The 24,454-nt window shown below is 46.4% G+C and overlaps 1 protein-coding gene across 1 annotated transcript in view; it reads left to right on the forward strand.

Annotated features, from left to right (window-relative positions):
• The first annotated feature begins 15,734 nt into the window (after positions 1–15,734).
• The window catches only part of IGSF3 (immunoglobulin superfamily member 3), a 91,560-nt gene continuing 82,840 nt past the window's right edge, over positions 15,735–24,454 (forward strand). The window contains exon 1 of the mRNA XM_090120737.1: positions 15,735–15,753. Within this exon, the coding sequence (XP_089976863.1) occupies positions 15,750–15,753 (4 nt within the window). The 5' untranslated portion in view covers positions 15,735–15,749. The remainder of the gene's footprint in view (positions 15,754–24,454) is intronic.

A 24,454-nucleotide genomic window follows, 5' to 3' on the forward strand; every position in this document is an offset into this window, starting at 1 on the left:
TAGTGAGAGACAGGAGTTCGGCACAAATAAATGAGCCTCAACTAACCTCATTTACTTCTTTTGACAGAATAACAAGCTTAGAGGATAAATTCTCCCCTGCCAGAATTTGTTTCTCTGCTGCCAGACACCTCAGCAATTAGCACAGCCCCATCCTTCCTCTGTGAACTTTCAGGATGCTTCCTGCAGAGGCAGGTTCAGACCACCCTCTCTGAGTTTTGACTTTTTCTGTGAGCTGGTGTAATCATTCCCTATCCTCTCACTGTGTTCTCTGTTAGGAAAAGGTATGGATGCTGAACCAGGGGGCCACATTCAGGAGGGAAGGGAGCTGCCTGAACATCACTGCAGACAGGCTGCAGCACAGAAGGAGGCCAGGCATATGTGCTTCTCACAGAGTGGCAATTAGCTTCTGTCTCCTTATGGCCCCTTGGTGGTGTCTGTCCAAGGGTGCTCTATCCCACAGCCCTGGCCATACCTTTTGGTTCCTCATTCCTGCAGGGGCTCATCCAGGGAAGCAGGTCCCTACAGTCCTCTCTAGGGGCAGTGTCACCAGGCAAGCTAAGAACCAAAATAGCTGGGCTCAGATCTCACCAGCTTACCAGTGGTGTAAGTCCTCAGTTGTGGCCAGCCAGATGCTCAGAGCTGTAGCCACGATGGGTTTTGGCAGGGCAGGGTGAGGCAGCTGTGTGTTGCACAGACACAGGTCTGTGTTTCTACTCCTGGGAGCTGCGTGCAGAGAACAAGCACGGGAAAGTCCTTTGTGGCCAGCTAAAATGGCAAAATGCTGTCTCAGCAGGGGAAGCATCTTAGGTTTCAGTGGGAAGTCCAAGAGGGATCTGAGGTGATGCAGTGCCTGAACAGCACAGAGCTTGTGTCTGTCCCAAACCCTACAGCAGACCTGGTGCCTGCCAAGCCATCAGGACCAGCTAGAAGGAGAGTTCTACTTCTGAAGCCTTACTCCTGGGAGCCCTGCAGCCCTTGTGAGTAAGCTAGTAAGACAGTGTTGTTGCTTGGGATCTTCACCCCACACTCAAAATAGCCCCTTTTCACAGAACCTTTGTTTAAACCTGCATCTTCTGTCTTCTCTTAAGTGAAAACACCATGTAAGAAGGCTTATTTCAATAATTTAAGTGCTTTTCTTCACACAATGTCATTGTGGAGCGTTCTCCCTGAACACGGTTGTGTGCAGCACTAAATTATGCCCTATCTCAATTTCTTCCATTTGGACAAAAGGATTTGAAAGATGAAAACAGCACTTATGAGGAAGCAAAGCCCTGCCAGCATTAGGTTTTAGTACCAGGTTGGATTTACCCATGGTCTGTTCTGAGGCTTTACTAGGGGGTAGGACTGAAATTCCCTGCACTGCTTTCTGGAGCTCCTGGGGAAGCAGTAGCCCTTGTGTGGAAAGAAAATAGCTTGTCATTTTGATATGAGCTGACCGACTGCCTGCCTTGCGCTGTCTGCTTTTCTTTTTCCAGAAGTGCTGAACATGTACAATTCTCACTGACTCCTTTGTGAGCAAGCTGTGGTTTTGACGGGTTAGTTGCACAGTTTGGGGGATTTTTATCACATTTAATGTCATCTGAAAAATTGCAGAATAAAATATAGTTCAGCCTTGGCTCTGCCTGCGTATTGGCATTTTTACCATGATCCCAGTGTGCTAGATGAACAGTGTCACAATGTCTTTCCTTGGAAGAAAGAACTCATTGGGTGTAACTCTGATGAAAAACTAGATCGATCTGCCCCTTTAGTTTGTGTTTGCTCTGAAGTTTTTGACTTGTCCTGAATACAGGATTCAGAACAAAGCCTGAGAGACTGAAAACCTGTATGGACTGTGAATAGGCTTGTGTGAGCCCTGCCAAGTGATAAGGCAGCTCCCCCTGGCTCTAAGAACTGAACTTTTCTCCCCAGTGATATTTGGATGTGATGGGAAGGTGCTGCTTCTGTGAAGATGCTCAGTCCTGCAGCTTCTTGTTCAGTGGAGGCTCTCAGAAAGCTATGTTTTTCTTTTCCCTGGTGGGATGGGTGTCGAGGCAACTCAACAACTTGCTCAAGAAAATATCATTGCCATTCAGCACATCACTTATCAAATGTTTAAGTAAAAGATGTCAGGTCCACTGCAGGATAGCAGGTATCAGGATTTCCCATATCTCAGCTTGGATTCTGGCTCTACAAACACAAACTGGTTTCCCAAAGCTTCTTCTTGCTGTGTATTTGCCTCAGGCTTAGATGGGTCACCAGGGCTTTGAATTGCAAAAATCAGATCGGATGCTCCTATCTTTGTTTTCAATAACAGAGACAAACTTTGCCCTTTGCTGTGCCTGCAGGGCAGCAAGTAATGAATGTTTATGGCAATATTGGTTTGCTCTGATAGCAACCTGCCTGACCTTGCTGGAGAGAATCCCTTCTGCCCTTGCCTGACAGAAGTGAGTCTCCATCTCTGTGGCTGCAAGTCACCTGCCTTCAAAGCCTTCTGCAGCAGAGGTGGTGCAGAGGTGAAACTCTTCCCTGCTTCCTGCACCAAGGTAGGGAGACACAGCTCTGGAAGGCTTGCTAGCTGTTCACATGGTGTTAGGAGAATAGGTTTGGCAGCCTACAGATCATCAGCCACGCAAAACTACCTTAAACCAGGTAAGTTTCCCCACACAGTTGCAAAGATGTTGGGCTCTATGCCACTGTAACTGTGCTGCTAGCCAAGCTGCCTGCTTACAGATGTGCTCCTAGCTGCTGCCTGTCTTGTTGCTCCATGTATTGCTCACTTTAATGCTGCCTATCTGCTGGCTTCTGCCATAGAATCATAGAACGACCTGGGTTAGAAGGGACCTACAGCCCACCCAGTTCGTATCATTCTGCCATGGGCAGGGTTGCCAGGCACTAGATCACACTGCCTCACTGACTGTTACCCAACAAAGACCCTCTTCTCAAGGCTTCTGGGCACAGGCCTTCGTCCTTGGGTCTGAAGGACTGTGGAGAGCCAAGCTTCTACCTCTATATCTACGTCTAGGGCTTATTTTGCAGGAGGAACAGGCAAAGCCATAGCTGATTGGCATGAGAAAGAGCATAGTGCTTCCTGGGAAGAGAGGAATCTACTGTTCATCTCCTGTTAATCTCTCAAGTAGAGCTGCCAAACCGTTCCTTTTGCTATCTCTTTGCATCTACCATTTTCTGCACTGAATGATGTTTTTGTGTTCACAGCAGGGTTCCTTCAAAGAACCTCCATGTCTTCAGAGGCTCTCTGGATGGAGAGGGAATAGTGCCTGAAGCTGAGTTTCTTGTTCTGAGCTACTCAAGGTCTCCTGCAGCAGAAATGGTAGTGATGGTTTCACAGGCTCTGAGTGTTCATTTTCCACTAGAACCCAAGATTTAATTATAGCATTCCTTTCATGTGCATTGCTTTCCCTGGACAGGGATAAAGTTGCATTGCGCCAGCAGACATGGCAAGATCTGTGGCAACAGGCAGCAGAGCTGCTGACCTCTCCCACAGAGTCCCAAACACTGGGCTATCGCAAAAGTTAATCAGATAATCAGAGCTGACACACGAACAAAATATTACCCTCCAAAAATCCTTCCCTTGTCATCTCCCTGCACATCTCAGTGCAGCACTGCCTGTGCGCAGCAGCCTCTGTGGCTGAGTACACTTCTGGTGTGTTTTGTCCTCCTCTGTTCTTCTCGTTTAGCCCTCCCTTATGGAATCTCATTGACTCTGAGGCCATTGATTATAAATAAGATCTTGGGGGCAGGTCTGACAGGCTTGCACTGTTTTTTCGCAGCAGACTTCGAGTTCTGGTTGGGAGCAATTGAGCATTACTGTTATATTAAATGATGGTCAGCGATAGGAATGCAGTGACCACTTAATATCCCAAATTGCTGCTTGTAAGTGGGCAGGGTTTGGCTTTTGGCCAGATCTCTGTGCTCCTGCAGGATGATTCATTACCTTGCTCTGGCAAATGTATTTTCATCTGTTAGTTTAAATCTGACTACTAGTACTCTGTGTATTTCTCACAGCTGAGGAATTTCCTGCCCTTTATCCGCCTGTTTTCTTCCAATCTAGGCTAAAATCAATACACTTAAATAAATAAAACCACTGGGCTTGTGAGTACCTCCTGCTGTGTCAGCGACAGAAGTTAAGCTGAGTGACCAAAGATTAGTTAAGCCATTTTCTTCTCCTTTAAGTAAATTTACTGTCACTGAGGCATGCCAGACTTGCCTGGGAGATGGCATTTCTCTGCCTGACCACAGCAGAGAGTTTGCCAGCTAGCAGATCTGAGGGATGGCCTTGGCTTCCAGTCAGTGACAGGTCCCTCTGTAGGGAAGGATCCCTGTCCAATCCATTTGCAACCCCTAGCCTTAAGGGTTTGGTTTGGGCATGACTGGGACCACTGCTCTGCGATGACTTTGCCAATGGTACAAGCAGGGTTGGGAAGGGTGGCCAAGAGATGGACAGTCTGCATCTTGTTAGACTTCTCTATGTCTAACATAGTCATCCCTATGACTTCTGCCTCCCCCAGCTTGAGGCATTTAGTGCCCTTCATGAAATCACTCTGGGAGAAAGGAGTTGCTATCGTTTTTCTGGGAGTAGGAGAAGCTGAGTTTCTGCTTTCCAGTTACTTGTAAAAGTGAAGAATTTCTGTGCCAACTTTCCCTTCCCATAACAGGATGCCACAGCTCAGCTGAAACTAAGCTTGTCAGCAAAACATCCCTGTCATGGAGTTCAAGAAGATGGAGGCCATGGGGTGCAGTCCTGTCCTTAAAACAGGGCCTAAAAGTCCTTAGGCACTATTTCTCTTCTATTCTTCCCAGTAGGCATGCTTCTTGGGTCTGCTCCTTTTGAGAGGGTTATACTCTGTACGACCGAGGCTCCTTCCACAGCTGCTGTCCATGCTGCAGAGCAGGAGGAGGGCAGGAGCATCCCCTGATAGGATTCATGCACAATCAGTTCTTCTGGAGCAGAAGAAGAAGCCCTTAAGGTTTTCTCCTGTCTCCCATATACCAGGAGATACCTCCCTCTATGTTGCACTTCATTCTAGAAGGCAAAAAATGAGAGGGATTTGCTCCTTAGTTTGTAAGGGACAAACTGTTTCGTGACAACGTATTCCCCTTTTCCTTTCCTCGCTCTGCCAGCAGGTCTGGCTGCACGTTGCTCAGCAGGATCAAGTAGGATGCATTACAAGCCAATAGTTCAGTAGTGGCAGCAGCATGAAAGTGCAATGCCTTGTCTCCTACCTTGCCAACAATGGCTGGGTTCCAGTATGGAAACAGTGTGGTGTGCAGTGTTGGGCACTTGGTACAGATGTGAGATGGATGCCATGTGGCAGCTCTGATACTGCAACATCACACTGGGAAGTGGCCATGATCTCTAGAGCTGCCGCACCTCTGGGCTGGGCTGAGATGTTCTCAGGTACCCACAGTGGTGATGGCCTTGACACCATCCAGGGATCCCCACAGTTTTTGGCAGGCCTGCCCCAGGGCCTCCTCTGAAGGTGAGTAAGGATATCACAAGCTGTGCCCCAAGCTGAGGATGCAACCGAGTGGAAAGGAAAATGGCTCTGTTTACACACAGATACCTGTGCAGCCAGCAGCGTTAGCAAGAGAAAACAGAAAAGGACATGACAGTTACAGTGGGTTTTCATTAAATATTAAATGGAGTGAAGTTTTTCCAGAGCGTGCCTGGGCTGCTTTCGATTGTCTATCTGACGGCAACAAGGAGAAGTCAAGTGGGTGAACCCAGGCCTGGAGGTCCAGGGCTGCCTGCTCAGGAGCTGTAGCCATGGGGATCATTTCATACTGTGCTGCATACCCTACCCAGAGCAGGGGCTGCAGGACAGCAAGGTGAGGGCAGGAGCTGCTCCCTCCGTCAGCAGTGCCAGGCTGCACAGCAGTGTGCTCCTGATCCCCTCCTGCCACACTGCTGCCCCCCAACACCCAGCCCCGTGTCTCCTTGTGCGGGAGCTTAGAGGGGCAGTAAGAGGAGTCTTCAAATGCAGCTTGGGTTAATAAGTTAAAATACAGAGCCTTAATCCCCGCCGCTAAATCAGAATGTAATTCAGCTTATAACCGCGGCCCAATCCATGTGAATTACAATCACTTTAAATACAGCCAGGGCCAACCGGGGTTTAGCATTCTCCTGAGGGATCCTAAAAGCGGAAAGTGGGGCGAGTGCTGTGCGGGTACCCTGCCATCTCGGGGAGCTGCAGCAGCACGGGTAGGGTTTTCTGGGCACTGGGAAGGGCACCCCTAGGTGACAGCCTGGGCAAAGGGGTGTGAGACTCAAGCTTATCTGCCCAGGAGGGGGGCGGAGGCTGCCAGCAAGCCCACAATGCTTTTATCTTTAATTTAGGATGTTTATCTCAAGAGATTCTTCAAGCTTTAAAACAAACGTAAGGAGATCTGTGTTTGGCGGCATCTGGCCTCTGAAAGCAGGCATGCATGGCTGGTGGTGAGGGCTCCTGCTCCGCATCCTTCCTTTCCATTTAACCTACTTGGAGATGAACCTTGCTCTTTCTGTCTGCCCCAAGAAGCCAGTAGGGTTTTGTCCCAGCTTCAACCAAAGGTGGGCACCTCAGGTGGTCCAATGGTGCTCAGGAAAATCTCTTACTGCACTGTTACAATATTCATTCCTGGCTTTTGCAGCCTTGTTGCTGAGCCCCTGAGGGGAAGGAACAACAGCTTGTTGTTTCCTTGTGCCGTCCCAGCCTGGGAAAGCAGGGCTCTGGGTGCCTGCATAGAGCAGCCAAGGTCTGCAGCCACCACTGACCCACAGGCCTTCCTTTCCCTTGGGCAATGTGGGCAAGCATGTCGATTCAAAGGCTCTGCAGAAATTTAGGGTCTTGATGGATGCTTTTCCAAGCACTGAGCTGGAAAGTCCCTGTGGGATCAAAGCTTTACTTTTGTGGGCTGCCAGGCACGGATATGAAGTTCAAAGAGTCTGAGCTACTAGACTGGTGGAGAGAAGTTAGAAAATAAGACCTTCTTCCCAGAATTGTGACTATATTTGGACCTTTTCAAGGAGTTTCTGTCATTTTTTCATGTCACTCTTTTTAGTGGTTTCCTTATATTTCATCTTCCTATAGTGAATGGCTAGTGCTGTGTGAATACTGAGCCAAAAAGAGAAATCATGGTAATTTTTCAAAGCCTGGCATCTAAAGTGCCTGGTGTATAGGGCTGGACAGCTCATGAAATTTTTGTGGGTGTTAGGAGGGAATAGAAATGATCTGGGTTCTTGGGTGCTTTCCCAACCTCTGTTAGCCAGTTTTCTAAGTTTAGATATGGTTTACTTGGCAGCATTGGCAGAGTTCAGAGGATGGCAGAGGGTTTTCAGGCAGTGGCGGAGCACAACAAGCATATCATATTCTGGATACAGCAGCAGAAGCTGCAGAAACATAAAGATATCAGGATGGGCACATGAACACCAGAGAGAGAAGTGGTGGATATCTGGATAGTGGAGTGGAGACGCACAGCAGTGGGAGAGGGACTGAAGCACAGCAACACAGAGCAGGGCTGCATTGTCCACACTTTAGAATGCTTGGGAATGGGAGATGTCCTCAACCACCTGCCTGACTGTACCTCTTAGCACAGACACACCTAAGGAAATAAGGTTCTAAAATAAGCTTCCTCCCATGCACTGAGATTTTGGAGTCTTGGACCAACCACGCTTGCTGGAGCAACTCTAACCCTAGGCTAGAAGAAGCTCAACTTCCCAGCTCCCCAGACAAACTGAGTGCGTGGCCTGGGACTGCACTGCTCTCAGCTCCTTGCAGAAACCAGATGATGATCTCTTTCCAGGCAGCTGGGCTGGTGTGGCCTCACAGCTATTTTATAACACCCTCCCTGCATCCTCTGAAATTCCCATGTGCGTCACAACCCTGTCCCCTCTCAGCAGCAGAACGGGCGTTAACCAGACCTATACCTACACCCAGCTAAAGTCATTACAATATTTGGAATTTTTGTGTGGCTTTACAAGCACATATTTGGTTTCCCTAGTGGTCACAGAGAGTGCTGTCAACCGTGCTCCTCCCTTCTTCTGCTGGTCTGACTGCTCCCGTGTGCTCCCACACAAGCAATAGCGTCTACATGAGAGAGATGCTTACACAGACGGTGTTGCCTTAATTCCCAGTGTGAGGGGTGTCATACCACGTGCCATTATGGCTGCCCATTCCTTGCACACCACAAGCCTGCAAGAAAGGTCATGTCTCACCTCTCTGAGGCTGAGCCACCAAATTTGCTTTGAAACATGGCTGGATGCAGGACCTCATACTACGTGAAGAAGCCGAACCACCCTTGAAACTATGCATTTCTTGGCTTTGTCTCACAACGTTCCTGTTCTTGCACTGGTCCCATGAGCTGGGACCTGTCTGTGGCAGGCAGGGCAGCAGGTAGGACACAGCCCCAGATGGTAGCTGATCTGTGCAGCCATCTGCCATGCTGCCGTCTGCAGGGAGCAGTGATAGCTTAGGGCAGAAGGATGCCACTTCTGTGCTGGTTCCATGGCATGTACTGCGTAACTTGGACTGAGCATGCACGCATCCCACAGCATGAGCCAGCTGCTCTGTGGGGGTCCATGGTAATTAAGTGTGTTTTGTTTGTTTGTTTTAATAGGTTGCTTTGCTACATTGCTTGCTCTAAAGTCTCTCCTTCCTTGCAGGTTTCCTTTCTGGGAAAATGTTGAAGGGCAGTCTTCACCAGGAGGCTGCCCAGTCTGACCAGCTGCAAGGCTTGCAGGTGGCATCAGGCAGACTAGTGTTAGAGAGCACGTGGTACAGCGTCCCTGCTGTAATATGGGGAATTATCCCTTATCCTGTGTGCTGCAATGCACAAGTGGGTAATGACAAAATAAGGCTTTCAAGTGATTCTATCAGGGAATTGCAACATCTGTTCCATCCTTCATGCAGGCTGCAATATGGGGAGGACTGAGCAATTCCATGTGAATTGCTGGCCCCAGCTGCAGTTTCTCATGTGCTGGTGGAGCCATCAAAGCCACCATGAAGGCTCCAGGGAGGACATGCTCAGAAGGATTAGGTCAGAGAAAGCAGGACCACTGCTTTCTTTCCAATGGTGTCTTAGTTTCAGCAGGGACAGAACTGTTTTCCTCAGTGTCTGCTATGATGCTATGTTATGGTTCTAGGAGAAAAACAATGTTGATAACACACCAGTGTTTATAGCTGCTACTAAGCAGCGTTGTACAGAGCCAAGGCCATTTGCAGTGAAGAGCTCAAGGAGCTGGGAGAGAACAGAATTAGGACAGCTGGCTTAAACTGGCCAAAGGGATATTCCATACCATATGATATCATGCGGAAGGAGTTTTACAAGGGAGTGGGAGTTCACCTCACTCTCCTCTGTTGCTCAGGGGGGCTAGCTGGGCATCAGTTGGTGGGGTAGTGGGCAACTGCTTGTGCATTGCTTATTATTTACATTGATATATGCAGATAGATAGATATAGTTTATAATTATTATCCTTTTCCTTTTTTTAATCTTAGTAAATAGTTTTATCTCAACCCATGAGTTCTACCCTTTTTTCCTGATTGTCTCCTCCATTCCACTGGGAAGTGCATGCAGCAAAGGACTGTGTGGTGCTCGGCCACCTGCTGGGTTAAACCACAACAAGTGGAGAGACTGGCACAAAGAACAAAGCCAAGGCAGGCTGAATTCCTCAGGACCAGAGTGCTCTCATCAGCCAACACACTGCTCCCTGCTGATGCCAAGACAAAGGTAGCTCCAGGGCTGGCACAGGGCTGGCTTTGCTCTCTTCTGCTCGGGATGAACCTCTCCTAGCTCAGTCACTTCTTAGCGCTGAGATACCTTTTGAGAATAACAAATAACCAAAATGCTTTGTCAGCATGGAAGCCCATCATGTCAGCGGAGGTTGTGTTTGAATTACAGAAGCGGTGCCGTTTTTGCTGAGGAACTCCCCCAGAGACAAGCAGCTCCTGCATTATTAACAACGGTGCTGATGAATCCCCGCTAATGAGACGTGCTCTCTCAGCCAGACAGCAAAGTGGCCGTGGCCCCACTGCTCACAGCCCACGTTGCAGAGTTGTGTTTGAGAGCAGGAGACGACTGCTCTGGGGAGCAATTGGCAATGCTCTGCTGTACGATTTGGCTGCTTTCCCTAACATTTGATAACGTCCTGCCAGGCTTGAGCTAGGTAGGCATGGAAATCCCGCTTTTGTTCTCTGCTGGCTGTGAAAAGGGAAATAAAGGACTGCCTTCCCAATGATACAGACTTGTGACGAAAGAAAAGACCTGTTCCTTGGCGCGTACTCTGCTCTGCTCCAGAGAGCAATATGGGCTGCACCCTCTAGTCTGCTTCTTAATGGCTCGACAGATTTCACTGTTAGGAAAATCTTTGTCCAATTTCTTTAACTCAATTTCATCTCGCTCCATTTATCAATTCTGCTTTTGGTTTCTGGATGCAATTACTTTCCCACTGTGGCCATTATACCTCCTGGAATACTTGTAGAATAGGATCTTATGCACTCTTAGCTGACATTTGGCTGGGAAAGACATCTTAAACTCTTTCAGTTTTTGCTAAGTCAAATCTCCTCTGAGCTTTCCTAGCAGGATAATGCTTTTCTGACAACACAGTGCATAGAATGGGACTTAGCAGCCTCTGTGGATGCAGAAAGACTGCTCTTCTTCCAGTGCATCATATCATCTCTCTGTGGTCCAACACATCATCGCCCATTGTGCTAATGCATTTTTAAGAAGCATAATTTTCCCAGTTGTTCTACGAAGCTAATTTGCTCTGTGTTGCAGACACTGATGCTTTGCAGATGTCATAGATGATGTCAGCCTTCTGATGCCGTTGCTGTATGCAGAACGATTCTGTTAACCTCAGATTTGCTCATGCTTCAGCTTTCTGAATGTCATGGGGTTTCCCTGGTATGAACAGCACTGACCTCCCAGGTTCTTCTGTGCAAGCAGAGGACAAAGCAAACCCTGCGGGAGCTGAGAGGGCAGGTTACCACTATTCAGGAATAATTGGAGTAGCTCTTTTTAAAGCAGGACTTCTTGCATATCTTACGAGTAATCTGCATAGTAAGCATACAGTCAGGACAGTGAAGTGAGAGGGCACAAAAATTCCTGATAACTTATCCCTTGAAAAAATGACTGACAAAATGAAAAGGCTGAAGTTACCTCTCCTGTACTTTCCATTTTTAGCTATGTGACAAGAGAAATTTAGGATGGTAAGACTGCTGATGCAATCAGAGCCCAAAGGCTGAATTTTGCAGATGTCCCTCTGAGCTCACATAAAAGACCAAGAAGCCCTGACAAGCTATTGGAGCAGATCCTGGAGATGCCTGCAGCACTGGGGATCAAACCCTGTGGTGCTTAGGACTGAAACAGTGGGAGATGAGAGGTTTTGCTTTGGCATCAAGGAAGGCAGAGATGAATCTTCAGAAAGGATTACACAAGAAAAGTAATAGCTGAGCAGGATATCTTCCACCTTACAGGCAAAAGTCTTATCTGCATGTGAAGTGGTGCAGCCTCAGGTAAAATGTTCCTAGTGTAGGACTCGAATAGATCAGAAGTGTAATAACTTAACACAGAGATTGAGTTATTAGTGCTGAGAGTGCAGGAACTCTCGATCCCACCATGCTGAGCACCTCCTGCCTGTGTACGCCTCCAGAGCACCCCAGGTTGGGCAGAAATGAGGTCCTGTGCCAGAGCACCCCAGGTTGGGCAGAAATGAGGTCCTGTGCACTGTGGGCACAGCAACTCATGTATGATGTGCGGAGGAGATAGGAAGTATCTGGGTATGGGCAGGGAGGGTGGGAGAGTGCTGCCCCCAGAGCCAAGAGCAGACCTTCTTGCTTGCAGATGTCATGCCTGCAACATCAGCCTGCACTTCCAGCTAAGAATCCTCTGCAGAACAGAAATAGCCTCGCTAACTGGTGGCAACAGGTTGCACTACCTAAATTTTGCAAAGCCTACTGATTATGCATTAATCATCCTGAAAAATAAATAGGTTAAAGCAGGATGAGACCTACTGCTGAACCCTGTAGCATCCCACCAGACACCTCTGGTACTCTTGTTCTATAATCACTCTTCCCCACGTGCTGTGGCCAACCTACTAGTTTTCTGTGGAAAGCCCCACTAAATTTTTCTTAAAAGGAGACTTTCATCATGGGGACAGGAGATGCGGGATCTGTTCCCAGCTCGGCTGCTGACCACCGAGGAAACCTGAGCTTTCACCCAAGGCCACTGCCTGCCGAGGGTCCCTGTCCTTCTGCCTCTCCTCTTGTTTTGGATGCCCAGGAGTGGTGTGTGAGTGAGAGAGCCCCAGCTGTGCCTGCAGCCAGAGCTGGCCGGCCCACTGCAGCAGGGCCGAGTGAAAGGGTTGAGCTCCTGTTTTCAATTAACGTTACTATTTCTGAAGGGAATATCTGCTGCACAGGGAGGTAACCCATGGCAACCATCTGCTAAACTGCGATTCACACTGCCTGGGCTTATCAGGGAGGTGGAGTGCAGGCGAGACGGGGGCGATGCGGGGAGAGCCGCGCAAGAACTGGGAAAATGGCTTCTTCTCCATCCTCGTCCCCCTCCACCTACAGCAGCATGGCGCCCGCTCGCCCCTCAGCATTGCATACTGCTGGATAATTGATGGGCAGCAGCTCACCGTTGTCACTTCGTTTGCCTTGCCTCTAAATACAGCACGGTTTGAGGATACGAGTGAGCACCCACCCGGCTGTTGGCCTGCGGTTCCAGCTGGCCAGGCAGGGGTCTGTCCTGCATGAGGCAGGAGGACAGACAGACAGTAGGGAACATACAGGCATTCACATCATAAAAATGTGCTCCTGTCCTATCCTCCTGCTGCAGGTGATCTCAGGCCAGCTGTAATTTTGGCCGGGGCCAACACGTTGTGGGTAGAACTGAACTCAAGGGCTGATGAGAAAGACAAGGCCTGAAGTGCTGACGAGGCATTACAATAAGTAGCGAGCAGAAATAAGAAGCTACTTATATTTTAAATATAACATTAATTAATAAAGAAAAGTGTACTGTGTTACTAAAAGCCCTCAGATAGCGAGGAGAAAAATCTTTTTCTCTTATAATTTAGGAGCTGCTGGAGCGTGGTTCCCCAGCCCCAAACGATGGCAGCCCTATGTCAAATGTGGGCATGATACCCCTCTGCAGTTGCACAGAGACCAGCCCTGCCCTGCAGCAAGAGGAGGGAGAGCTTTCAGAAAATAGATAACATGAGGATAAAAGGAAAAGGTCATCTTCAGACCACACCGCTCCATCACATCAACATTAATTCATATTAGTCCGTTGCTTAGGATGTAACTGAATGCCATGAAAAATGGTTCTGAGATTCCCCGGCCCAACCTGGCAGTCCACTTCAGCAAAGCTATCTAATAGGTTTATTATAGTTTATTGAGCAGCAGTTCACACAGAGTATATCAGAACAACTGCCCAAATGCTAAATGGCCTTAGGAGTGATGGCATTTCTGAAAGAATTATTGTGGCAGGATGGGTAACTCGGTGTCTAGGGCCCTATGCTACCTCCATCCCTGTCAGAAGAAATAATGACCAAATTTCCTTCTGAGCCTCATGGCCCATTGGGCTAATGTGCAGGAGACTGTTTGGCACAGACGGTACCTTCAGCTCCCCCCGCATGGATGAATTCTTGCAGTCACTTTTTATGAGCAAGTCGTTCTCAGCATCACAAGCTGTCCTCTCACCTCTCTTGCTGCACCCCAAAGATAATTCCCTTCTCCTGGGCATCAGCCCTAGCAAAGAGATACAAAACTTGTGTCCTGGCTAACAGCAATACTACAGTTAGCTCCGGCTGGGAGAGACTTGGAAAGAATCTTGCTCTCCCTGAAGAAACATCTCTGATCCTTGTAACAAGAAAAAAAAGGAAAAAAAAAGTGACTTACAAATCAGCTTTACATCTTATTACCAGACAGAATTAACGGCAAGGTTAGTTTACTATAACACCTTCCCCCCAAAAGTTAAGCATCTGACTGCAATATTTGGAAACAAGGTTAAGGAAAGAGAAAGTGGCAGAAAGCTTCAACAACAGCCTTAAAGCTTAATTCCATTCTGCCTGCTAGATCCAGCTTTCTTCTAATCAACCCACAAACCAAGGGTTTATTCTAGCAAATGCTCTCCTTGACAGAGTGAGGTTTCAAGTAGCTGCCTCTCCTTTCCTTCCAGTTCATTATTTATGTTCCTAACTTTTCAGGAGAGTTGTAGAGTGAAGGATATTGCTGGGGATTTTACAAGTACTCGTTTATTTTATGCTAATTTGGGGCTCTCTTTATAGAGTGGATTTGCTTTCAGCCACACAGCATTTGCAAGACTACTCGTGGAGTACTTTCAAGCTAACTTGAAGGGAAGCAGTGCAACCTTTGCTTCCATGCCTCTTCAGAATCAGTCATGTGAATGGCACTCAAAGCTTCCATTGCAGCATATTCCACATTACTCAGTATGTGAGTTCTTCAGCATGCTACAGCCATTTCTCTGTTGGATCCCCTCTTCCTCTTCCAAATGACTTAAAATGTGCTCTCTCACCTGATTTCATGCATAAAGAGCCCATACTTCTTTATCATTACAGCCCCCTCCCCTATAATTTATGCACTGTATTCTGACATCTGTAACTTGAGTTACCCTATGGTGCTCCCACACAGGACATACTAATGATGCCTCCTGCTGACTCAGTCTGTGGCATAGGACCACCTCTGTCTTTTGTCAGGTAATGAGAAATTGAGGTTTCCCTCACCTTGCTTTGATGGACCAACATCATCCTAGAGTGGGCTTTAAACTCATGGCCTATCTTTGTAACTGCCTCCACAGAAGCTCTCACTTGCATTGTCCCACTTTTCTTTCCCCTCATCCCATCTACCTTCCAGTTTTTTCACTATTCACAGCCCACGCACCACAGCTCTCAGGTACCCTACATTGCCTCCTGTGTATATCTATCCATCTATCGTATATAAGGGTGGCCCCTAACAATGTGCAATGCCACCACAATGCCAAATAGGACCATGTAACACTCACCTTCAATTAGAGAACAACATGTGTCAATTCAGAGGAAGGAGACCATGTTGGCACAGCACTGACCTGGATCTTTCAGGAGCTGAATGCCTTGCAATTGGGAAATTGCTCCCTGTCTCACAGTTCAGGGACATGGTGTGCATGTGCTACTCAGGAGACTCCTTCCTTGCCTCAAGGATTTTCCACCTGAAATACACCAAGATGTACACCATGACAAATGCAGAATGTACAGAACTGTGTATAAACCCCAGGTAATGAACTAGCAGCACCAACTCAAATGAGATTTGTGCTCAGCAACTCTTCTAGGGTGCTCTGCTTCTGCTCTTTGCAAAACTGGGGATGCTGAAGAGAGATGGAACAGAAGTAGAAATCTCTGCTTGGTGTGCTCAGTCCTCACGAGTTATTTCAGGGAAGCTAGGGAAAGGGAAGGAAGCCAGAAAAAATCAAACATGACCATATTCTTTCCTTATATGAGTATTATCATTAGTGTCACTTGAGTGATTTGTTGATATCTCAGAGCCTGATCACTTCAGGGCAACTCAGTGAAAACAACTACATTCAAGATCTTCCAGCCTTGTCTCTTAACCCTCACTCTCACAGCAAACAGTCTCTTTCCCTTCTTCCATTTTTTTTCCTCTTGGAAAGCAGAGGAATCCCATTTTCACCCTGTTTTAATTACAGCAGCCACATGACTCTTCCTGAAGCAGCTGTCATACGACCGGAATACGCACGCCAGGCCAGAGGGCTCACAGAAAATGTGTAAGTAGGTTACATGGGGGTGGAGGAAGACCATTAAACACAACAGTACTTAGCTGAGTACCTGTTACAAGGGCAGAAAGTGGTGGGAGAGTAGTACAGAGAAGAAGGACAGAGCAGCTCTCCTCCCTCTAGCGAGTCCCAGCTAGACTCAAGATGAGTGGGGATGAGGGCTGAGAGAGGAGCAGAGGGAGCTGATGTGTGCTGAGGCTGGTGTTGCTAATGACTGCTTCCCAAACAAATACATCAGACTCTTCTGCAGCCATAGCTCTGGGCTGGTGGCTGGAGGGCTCTCAAAGCTAATGCCTTCTATGCTGTTTGTGGAAAGCCTTCAGTCTGCTCCAGGGGAGAACAGAGCAGCTCGCCTCTGGCTCCATCTCTTCTGCCTGCAGAGGAGTGCTGAGCCTGGCCAGCTCTCATGGCCCCCAAAACGGTGAGGGAAGACCCCTGCCTGCACACCCTGCTCCTGCAGTGAGGGATGAACAATACACTATTCTGGGACCTCCTCTCCTTTCTGAAGGCTTTCAAGGCATGCAGATCAAGTCTTTCTTCCCAAAACACATTCAAAATATAAATTCTTAAGGATGTTGTTTTGACATGGCCCTAGATAAATTAAGGACTATCAAGACCCTCCGGACAACTGGAGAGCACCTCTGGCATTTGACTAGCCAGGTAATGATTGCTTGCCTTAATTAGGGGTAAAACTGCATTTGGTTACATTTCTGCATGAAGGCTTTCCATCAACACTTTGTATTTATATAATCTTTCTGCTGAAAAATACACCCAAATCAAACATCTAAATAGGATTAAAGTAGGCAGCTTATTATTGGCTCTTGAGAAGGACCGGGAATTATGGTAATCAGTCATAACAGTGAAGTTGGGGTGTCTGACCCCTACAACTTATCTTTGAAAAATACTATACAAATAGCTTCTGAATCAGTAAAGCGTCATTTCATATTCACTGACTAATAGAGAAAAGCACAAACCAAAATAGCTAGATCTGAATATCAGAATGTATTTTGGGTTCTTTCTTGGTGAGAGGAGGATGAACATAATCACAAGAGGAATAAGTGCCAGGCCACATTTAACCCTCTCAGCACTTCATCGAGACCAAACATAACTGGTTTAAACACAAATAATTACAAAAATAAGACATAGTCTTGCCAAAGTAAGCAATACGTACTGTTCAGTTTCAGGTCCACGTCTCTTTTTGCAAGAGAAATATTCAGTGATGTTTCCTGACCTTTGATGGGATTTAGCAGTAAGGCCCAGTGAGCTGAGTTCAAAAGCTGCCCATACAGCTCCTGATTCCTACTGAGGAAGGTGAAGTGCTGCACACTTCAGGTCTGGATCACAGCCAAATACGATGGTCCTGTACAATTCTGTTCTGGGCAATACAGTGCACAAGGGTAATAAGTATACATTTTTACTCTCCAGCTGGCTAATTTAAATTAATCCTATGGAGCTAGTGACTAAAACCGCAGTCTTTACCTCCTGGTGGTTACCAATAGCAGTCTGTTTGAAAAGTGTTGATGAGTCCCAGTGGTGTTCCTGATGGGCAATGTCTTCATCTTTTAAAATCATCCTTACAGACAGGTGATTATTTTCCTTACTGGCACTTTCACCTGTGGAAATAAGAACTGAATGGGCTGGAGGATCATTCTGCACAGTAATTTATGCATCTAGTCCAATATAGCTCATATTGAGGATCTATTCCTTCTCTATAATTGGGGCAAATTCCATATCCAGATGCTCTTCTTCCAAGAGAGGGTGAATTACCTAAGCCATCACCTGTCTAGCACCATTCAGCTGCTATTTATTTCTGACATGTTCATGTCAGTAGAAGGCTTTCCAACCTCACAGAGATGCTGGGAGGTTTCATTTATACAGTACGGTAAGATTGTCTGATCAAAGGCATACAAGAGGAAATCATTACTGTTATTTTCAGGCGTGTCTTTAATCATAGACTCTCCCTATTCATTGCAATCACTGCGATTGTAACTCGGAAGTAGGTTCCCTCACCACCTGGCCACTTGGTGCTCTTCTAATCTCCGAATCTCGCCTGTGCAGCGAGATTCCTCTTGCATCCTCCCTCTACCTCTGCAATGCAAACACGTTTGCTAAAATTTGCTATGATAGCTCCACTTTACATGGATTTGTTTCTGCACGCAGGCGTGATATTGAACTTTCTGCGTTCTCAATCTCTCCCACTAGGAAATGAGGATAATACTTGGTGCTGTCAATGCAGGGACCTTTCATGGCGCCTGACAATCTTGCTGAAATGTCTTAATTACATTCCTATCAGCAGAGAGTATGAAATGAGTTACAGTTTTTTTTATAAAAGGAAAGGGAGGATTTTGCACAATTTCCTACGGGAAGAAATGAGATTGTTAATGCCCCATCTTCTTGACAATTTACATCTTTTTTTGTCTAATCAGGCACCAAGCCCTCAGACCAAAAGAATTGAGGTGTCTGCTTTCTTTTGTTTCTATGGGACTTGGGCACCTGACATTATGATAGAGCTGGTCTATTGCATCTCCCAGAACCAATGCATGTGCGCTCCATTTTCTTCTCTTCTCTCTTACCTGTAAAGATTTTGGAAAGTGTGGTGGATGAGGGTGGAGCACCTCCAGAAAGGACTATGTGATGGAGGACCACTAGTATGCTCTGTGAAATCTCTTCTGGGGTCCTAAGTACAGTAGGACCAACAAAGTTCATCTTCTGCACTACTGGGTTTTGTTTACAAGCAGAATGAGGGAGTTTTGAACTGAGGTCAATCTGGCTTGAAAATAGCAGTGGAAATCTGTTTTGGGTTTTGACCATACTGATTTACGGTGCTGGAAACTATTAGAGTGCCAACAAAATGCTAATGTTGCCAATTGCCTGGAGTGACAAGAAACCTTATACACTCTGTCCAAGTGTCTTCATTCCAGCAGCTGCAGGTTTTCACTATTTCCATGTCTTAGCTCCTTTTCTCTTAAGCCTCCTGTGTGTTAGCTGTTGCTGCTTTTATAAAGGCTGAGGTGTTTCCCAATTCACATTGCAGGGGATAAATGGTGCTGGAGGATGGGAAGGGGATGTAGAGCCTTCCCATTCTAAATCACAAATTCTAGTCTGGCCCCAGGTCATCTGAAAGTTGTCATCACTTAGAATTTCAATCTACTTATATTTACCCTGCGTGATTAAATATTCATGCCAGTATATTCTGCCATGCATGATGAGAATATGCAATATAACCTCGCTGAGAAGGACTGTGTTGCAGGTGTAGTCAATGTGCTGCTGCTTTCTGAAATGAATTCTTCATTTGTCAGTCCTCCAGCTTCCCCAAGGTGGACTTCACTCTAGTCTCAGATCATCCCATGTGATCATCCCATTCCAGAGACTGATTTTTATTTTCATTTTTACATATAAGAACACAGAAATTTTTCCTCATCTTGCCCAATAAGGCCAAGAGTGTAACAGACTGTGGTAAATAGCCTTCTCACTCCTAGAGATGGATGATTCATCTGAGCACCAAGAGATGGCTAGGCAGCAACCCTTTGAAACAGATCATAGTAGAGCAGCTTCCATTGCAACTAGCTGATGGCTAATTTTCTTGGGGCTGGCAGCCTGGTGTTTTGAACAGCCTGAACTTCACTTAAAAAAAATTATAGTGATTAAGTAAACACAGCTATAATGGAAATCTTTTCTCTGCATATTACAAACCAAAATGGCCATGAAGGGAGCAATTATGAAATCTCAGGACTGTGGTGAGGGGAGGAATCATTTGAGCTGTGCTGTTGTTTGTTTTTGTTCATCATTTATTTCCCCTGGGAAGCTCAAATCTGAAGCAGTCTCTGCTGCATTGAAAGATTCTTTACATTTTTGTTAACTCAGTTTTCCATCCAGTCTTGAGCAAGATGGGAGGAAAGATAAGAGTTTTAGACCAAGTCACAAGACATGATAGACTACTACCCTGGGGAAGGATTCCTAGATCTAGTTTCCAATTCCCGTTATAAGCCAGCAACACAAGTTGTGCATTGATTGCTCTCTCTCTCTGTTAGTCTTAATGACAGGACTGATTTTACAAAGACTTGAGAGAGTGGTGAAGATAATGCAGGAGTGGCAATGCTAAAATGGGAGCTGTAATGACAGTTCAGAGACAGTGGACTTTTTCACTTTCTGGGGATATACGATTGGTCCTGGTGGATCTTTAGGACTTGCTTGATTCAGGAAAATGATGGTGTAAAACTGCATCAGGCCTTCAGCTGATTTTTGCTGCTGTTTGTTCAAGACCGGAGGGAAATTAGCTGATAGACTGGCTCTTAGGAGAACACTGACTGAGAAATGGAGAATGCAGTTCAGAAATAGTTGGTGAATGATGAGATGAATGGTAATTTCTAGGTACTCATAGCAAAAAGATGGATGCAGTCCCAAACACTAATATACTTTCTAACTGTGTATAATAATGCAAGTTCAGGAGCTGCTTTGAGGGCAAGAGCCGACTTGGAGGCCTTTTCCTTAAACGAACAAGATTAACTGAAGAAAAATGGTCTAGGATTTCTTTTTGAGCCCTACTAAAGCTACAGATCTATCCGCAGAGGAGCTCATTGCCGAAATTAAGTGATGTGCAGACATCTCAGCAAAGCAAAGCGACTGTCCACCAAATAATGATTGTTCAAGTTCTTCAGATGAGGAAAAGCATTTCTGTTACTGCTTAGCTTGTTTCAGGAATGGAGAGTAGTCCAGAGTGACTTGAAAGAAGAGAGCAGAAACAGTTCCCATCACATGGCTGTGAAGTAGATAAGGAAGAAAATTGTTCCGGTAATATTCCAAACATTCCACTGTGGTGAGCATGTTCCAGAGAGGTGCTGTGTAAAAGAGAGGGGAAACTTTCTCCTTCCCTGGTGAAACACGTTCAGTTCAGGTACTCTCAGAGCTGAGCTATTGGCTGCCAAGGTGGTCTGCAACAGCAGCAGAGCAGGTGGTGTATGGAGAGGAGGAGACTGAGTCTGAAGGAAGAGAGACTGAGGGCTGAAAGAAGGGACTGAGTATGGCAGGGATTTGACAGCATTGCTGCTGCTATTGCTGGGGCAAACCAAACCGAAGCAGGGGACCCTCAGCACATCCACATAAAGAGATCTGTTATTCCTTTTATTCCAGGGTATAATCACACACATACCCACAGTAAGGTCTGAAGCCACCTCACTTGTTCATCTTCGCATCTTCTAGAAGCCAATTAAGTCTTTCCCGAAGAGATGCTACATCAGAGAAACAGAGGCTTTTCTGAGATTGGTAGTGGTTGTCACCCTAGCACTAATCATAATGAATCACACTCGAGCTCCTATTGAGCTCATATTTTCAAAGAGATGTTGGTTCTTGATCCATTCATTAATATTAATTAGCATAAAGTCACGTTTCATTTCCCACTTACGTGTCCAAGCCTCATCATCCTTGTGTACCTAGCCTGTGCTAAAGAACCAGATGCCGTTTATGGATGGCACAAAATAATTAGCTAATAGTTAAGAAATACGTATTTCAAGTTAGTTAAATATTTATGCCAGACTTTTTCCATTTTGGCTCTCAGCCCTCATCTGGGGGTTGCAATGCAATTTAGGGAAGATATGAGAAAGTTTTCACAGTTGTATGCAGCAAGCCTTAATTATACATTCTCCATATGGATGCAAATGTTTGATGTTATACAGATGTTGGCAAGGAATTGACCACCAGGTACCAGAGTAGAAATAGCAGACTTCAGCAAGCATATCAAAATCTAATTCCCTTGTTGTCACTGGATGCTGCATAATGCATCAGTCACTCTTTCGCTTCTCATATAGCCTCTTTTGCTCAGAGATCTCTGCTGCAAAATACTTCCAGGCAAATGAATAAAAAAATGGCCAGGGCTGGAGAGAGGGCACACGTGTCTTAGGAGTGACTGGAAGTCACATCCTGCATCTTCTGTAGAGCTGATTTCAGGCAGTGGGAGAGGTGTCTGCCTTTGTGAATGCTCGGATTCTGCTTGCATCTGCCACGCAGGGCCTTCCATTCTTAACCGTGCAGAGAGGGTTTGCTTTTGCAGAAGCTCCAATTATCAAACACCCAAATTATCCGCAGTGTCTTGAGCAGATAATTACATTGAGCTAATTACCATGATACCTGGGAGCTTTCACCTTCCTGTGCTCTCCGTCAGGTGCAAACTCAGATCCAGCCTCAGCGGGGATGCAGTTCTGCCTTTTTTTCTGGAGCAGATCTGGGCTGGGAAACTGGGGTAAGAGCGGGGAGAAGGGGTAGTGTTGGCTAATACCTACCTGTTAGAAATAATACCAGCTCTCACAAGGGTAAAATGCCCTCTAATCTGGTAAGATAAGAATACGTCTTGTGAGCGGCATCTGGGGCAGGAGAAGGAGCAGCGACCCACACCTTTTCTCACTCACCTGCAAGCTACATGCTCCTGCCTTTGAGCTTGCCCGGTTTCACAAGTAAGCAGAAACGAGCTTACTCACTTGGGAGATGGAAAGACTTCTAAGAAGTACGTGGGTGCTATAGTAGATAGTGCTGTGCTTCACTAAACAGAGCCCTTCCCTTTGAGTCAGCCTGCGCTTTGGTGACCCAGTCTTTACAGGCAGCGTTTTTTCTCGTTTGGACTAAATTATGAAAACCGTGAAGGATTTCTCAAGGTTCCAGTTAAATTGCAGTTTTTGCCATTCCAATCTGCCGTTCCATCTCTACAGACAAAAACAACTGCATTTTCCCTGCCACCCCTTCTGTGCTGTGAAATAGCTGTCATGCTCTACCCCAGAGTTAGCTGCATTGTTGCGGGGGAAGAAATGTTTTTTCTGTCCATGCAAGAAAGTGAATAGATAAATCTCTCGAGATGAAGAGGCATTTATTTTGTCCTGAGTGGGAAGTGGATGGAGGAAACAGAGAAGGACTCTGCAGTGAGCTACAGCTCAAGAATCAGTGCATGATATTTATTCCTTGGAGAGTCAAAGGAGTGCAGTGCCACCACTGTTTTTCTCTTAGGTCAGGAGCACAGGAATGACACCAGAGTAACTCAGTTCTGCCCTCCTGAGAGACAGCAGAAACAGCAGCAGTTTTAACTTATTGCATTTAATAAAGAGGGAAGAGATGATAAAGCAGCAAAATGAAACTTCTGTCCACAGCATAGCAGAAAGGGGAAAGAGGTCAGACAGAAGTCCAAATGCCAAGTTATATTAGGGTCATATTAGGGTTCGAGCTTTCCCTCCCCTGCCAAGAAGTGTCTTATCCTTTCTTTGTTAGAAGAAGGGTCAAAAAAGGAGGTGATCAAGCAGCTCTGCAGGAGAAGTTCCTAAGTAAAGGAAAAACCTCTCTTGCAGTCTGGTGAGAATAACACTCGGTGCTCCAGTTACTGGGGGCACGGGTGAAGGGAGCTAGTGAGGATGCCAGAAAAAGAGTGCAGCAGGCGTCATTGCATGGTGGTGATCTACTTTTAAGTGATACCAGAAAAACCTATTAAATATATAACCTCAGCGCCCAGAAAAATGTGTTAAGAGGTTTATTCGTGTAGGAAAAGCTTCATCTTATAAATATAGATAAGGGCTTCTTTTTTCCCTTCTTTTGGATTTCCTATAGAGAAAATGCACTTGGACTGTAATTTCCCTTCTGGGAAGCTCTACCTAGTTATGCTGCTTGCTGTTTGGCAGGACTGCTGGGCTGTACTGCAAATGGGATAGCTGGGCACAGTGAGTCCTTCTTAATACTGATCCCCCTATATCCTGCTCTAAGCCCCACTCTGCTAAACTTCATGTGCTGCCCTCAGAGGGGGCTGATGGCTTCCCTGAGCAGCTGTAGGACCCCTTTGTGCTGACGGTGCAGCATTGCTGCTGTTCACTTAATGCAATGCCTCCTGCAGGGCTGCTGATGGCTGACCTGCGAGGGAGGGGAAGATGCACAAGACACAGAGGGGGATCCTGCTCTTCTTATTTTTCCTTCTCTCTCTCAACAAAGGCACTTTCATTTCAGGCACTGACAAGCACCTGAAGTGGAAATGCTTCCATACAGATTAAATCCTCCTTGTTTTAGGTTGCCAGCTTCCTGGCTCTGAGAGGGCAGAACTGGTCCTGTCTCTACTCCCCAGCCTCACCTACCAACAGAATTCCAACCACTGTCTTAGAGCTGACTACAAATCATCCTGCTGCTCTTCTTTGCATCCATATTCTCCAGTCCGAGCTAAAACGTAATTCTGTCTATTGTTTCTTTAGGGATGGCCGTCAAAAGCTCAAGCTCAGCAATGTTAAGCCCAGCCCATTCTTGCTCCCAGTCCTCCCCACCAATACCTTGCATGGCATCCCTGCCCCACAGCACATGGCCTGCACTAGAGCCACTGCACAACAAACAGCTCTGGGTTGTACCTGTGCAACAAGTGAGGAGACATTTGTGGACATCCATAGCACTCTGTTCTCAACCCTTTTCACATCCCTCCTGAGTTCTTGTCATACGTGGCCATTAAAAAGTAAACAAAGTTACTGCAGACATAGACACATCAGTAACTTAATCACAATGATTAATGTTGTCTCATGGCTTCTTTATGCTCCTCTATCTCCATGCATCTGCTGCAGCTTTGCTTACTGATCAACAGCTGTGAATCAGGGCATTTTCTTTTCCCTTTTCTCCCAACGTGCACAGGAGCCCCACTCCATGCCTGTTGATCCTAACAACTATGACAGTTTCCAAGATCACCCCA

Source organism: Phasianus colchicus, chromosome 1, assembly GCF_987193195.1.
Source record: "Phasianus colchicus chromosome 1, bPhaCol1.hap1.1, whole genome shotgun sequence".
Classification (NCBI taxonomy): domain Eukaryota; kingdom Metazoa; phylum Chordata; class Aves; order Galliformes; family Phasianidae; genus Phasianus; species Phasianus colchicus.